The sequence below is a fragment of the Colobus angolensis genome, unplaced genomic scaffold (assembly GCF_000951035.1).
Source record: "Colobus angolensis palliatus isolate OR3802 unplaced genomic scaffold, Cang.pa_1.0 Scaffold494, whole genome shotgun sequence".
Lineage (NCBI taxonomy): Eukaryota > Metazoa > Chordata > Mammalia > Primates > Cercopithecidae > Colobus > Colobus angolensis.
This window is the reverse complement of record NW_012118421.1, coordinates 230,111-232,071: the sequence shown is the minus strand read 5'-3', so window position 1 is coordinate 232,071 and position 1,961 is coordinate 230,111. Positions and strand designations below refer to the sequence as shown.

At 35.5% G+C, this 1,961-nt stretch overlaps 1 protein-coding gene across 2 annotated transcripts in view; it reads left to right on the top strand.

Moving 5' to 3' along the window:
• BAZ1A (bromodomain adjacent to zinc finger domain, 1A) overlaps window positions 1–1,961 on the top strand; it is a 134,606-nt gene that overhangs the window by 130,768 nt on the left and 1,877 nt on the right. For both annotated transcript variants that reach the window (XM_011959454.1, XM_011959453.1), the window contains one exon: window positions 1,479–1,566. In XM_011959454.1, coding sequence (XP_011814844.1) covers window positions 1,479–1,566 — 88 coding nt within the window. The remainder of the gene's footprint in view (window positions 1–1,478; window positions 1,567–1,961) is intronic.

Sequence of the window (1,961 nt, the reverse complement as noted above, 5' to 3'; positions counted from 1 at the left end):
AAAAAAAATACAAAAAAATTAGCCGGGCGTGGTGGCGGGCACCTGTAGTCCCAGCTACTTGGGAGGCTGGCAGGAGAATGTCATGAACCCGGGAGGTGGAGCTTACAGTGACCCAAGATTGTGCCACTGCCCTCCAGCCTGGGCGACAGTGAGACTCCGTCTCAAAAAGAAAAAAAAAAAAGTTTAGGAGGCTGAGGCAGGTGGATCACTTGAGCCCAGGAGTTTGAGACCAGCCTAACCAACATGGTCAAACCTTGACTCTACAAAAAACACACACACACACAAAATTAGCTGTCTGTGGTGGTGCATGACTTTAGTCTCAGCTACTTGGGAATCTGAGGCAGGAGGATCACTTGAATTTGGAAGGTGGAGGTTGCAATGAGCCGAGATAACACCACCACGCTCCAGCCTGGGTGACAGGGCAAGACCCTGTCTCCAAAGGAAAAAAAAAAAGATAGGTATTCTTAGGTAACAGTGATGGCGTAATCAAACTGAAGGATATGAGATGGTGTTGTAGTTAGGTTACATATATATTGGCAGAATATGATCTGTTATATAGCAAAGATAGAACAGTGTTATGGTCCTGTAATAGAAGTTATCATGGTATTACAGAAGTAGAGAGGACAGAGATTGATTTGAGTATTTCAGAGGGACAAAATAATAATTAGAACACTTTTTAAGGAGAACTATTTGGAACCGGTCATTGAAGAAAGATAGAATTTCAACAGTAAGAAATGGAGTAAGGATGTTTCAGGGAAAAAGGAATATACTATACAGTAGACACCCAGAAATGAGAATATGGTGAATGGTGGATGGTTTGAATGAGGCTGGGTTAGAAAGTCTCACACACACAACTGTATTATAAAGGGCCTCACTCACCAGTGTGAGGTCAAGGTTTCTGAATGAAGAAATGACATCATCAGAATTCTACTTTGAGATTTCTAGAGCAAGAATGAGGATTAATTACATATTGAATAGCATAAAAAAATTAAATCTTAGTTTGACTCGTTTGACTCATTTTGCCTGGGTAATTTTCGTCCTAAGTTACACTTTGCTACATACATTTTATTATTACAAATGCAGTAATGCTCATTGAAGAATTTTTTTTCTTTTGGTCACAAGCGACAGTGTGTGTGTGTGTATATATACATATATAGATACATATAGAAAGATATATATAGAAAGATATCTATAGACATACTTATATAGACATATGTGTATATATATATCTCTACATAGAAGGAGTCATGAGCAAGATCATTTTTTCTTTTCACAATAAATTGTTAACATTTTTAATGATATCACATAGGCTTCTACAATATGGTATTTACTGAAAATATATTACATGATTTTAGCAGACCACTAGTATTCAGAGGTTAATATTGAGTTGCTTTTTTAGTGCAAAACTTTTAGTTATTTGAACACTTCTTTCCAGTTAAGTTTTCTGTGTGGAGAGAGAGATTTGAATTATTTTGCAGGTCCCAGACTACTATGACATCATCAAAAAGCCCATTGCCTTAAATATAATTCGTGAAAAAGTGAATAAATGTGAATATAAAATAGCATGTAAGTAATTTGTTTTTCTTTGATATTTATTTTTCTAAGGCATTCTCTTATAGCATCTTTGATACTTATTTTTGTTTAAAGAGGTAGAGGCTGTTTTTCTCTTATTAAAAGGATGTGTGTTGATGCAGTTGTGTAGATGGCATCCCATGAGGTTCCACAAGTACTTATTAGTGTATGTGGGGATAAAAGGGGGATTAGGATCAAGTAAGTTAAAGATATTTAGAGACCTGCTCTTACTGGAAGAAGTTCTTTATAATCACATGATGTACATGATCGCATAACTGGATAGTTTCAATAAAATAATTGTTAAGTATTTACAGTTAAACAGTTTTAAGCCTCAGTTCTGCTACCTTGTTTCAGAATCTTTTTTCTTTTCTTCTTTTTTTTTTTTTTTT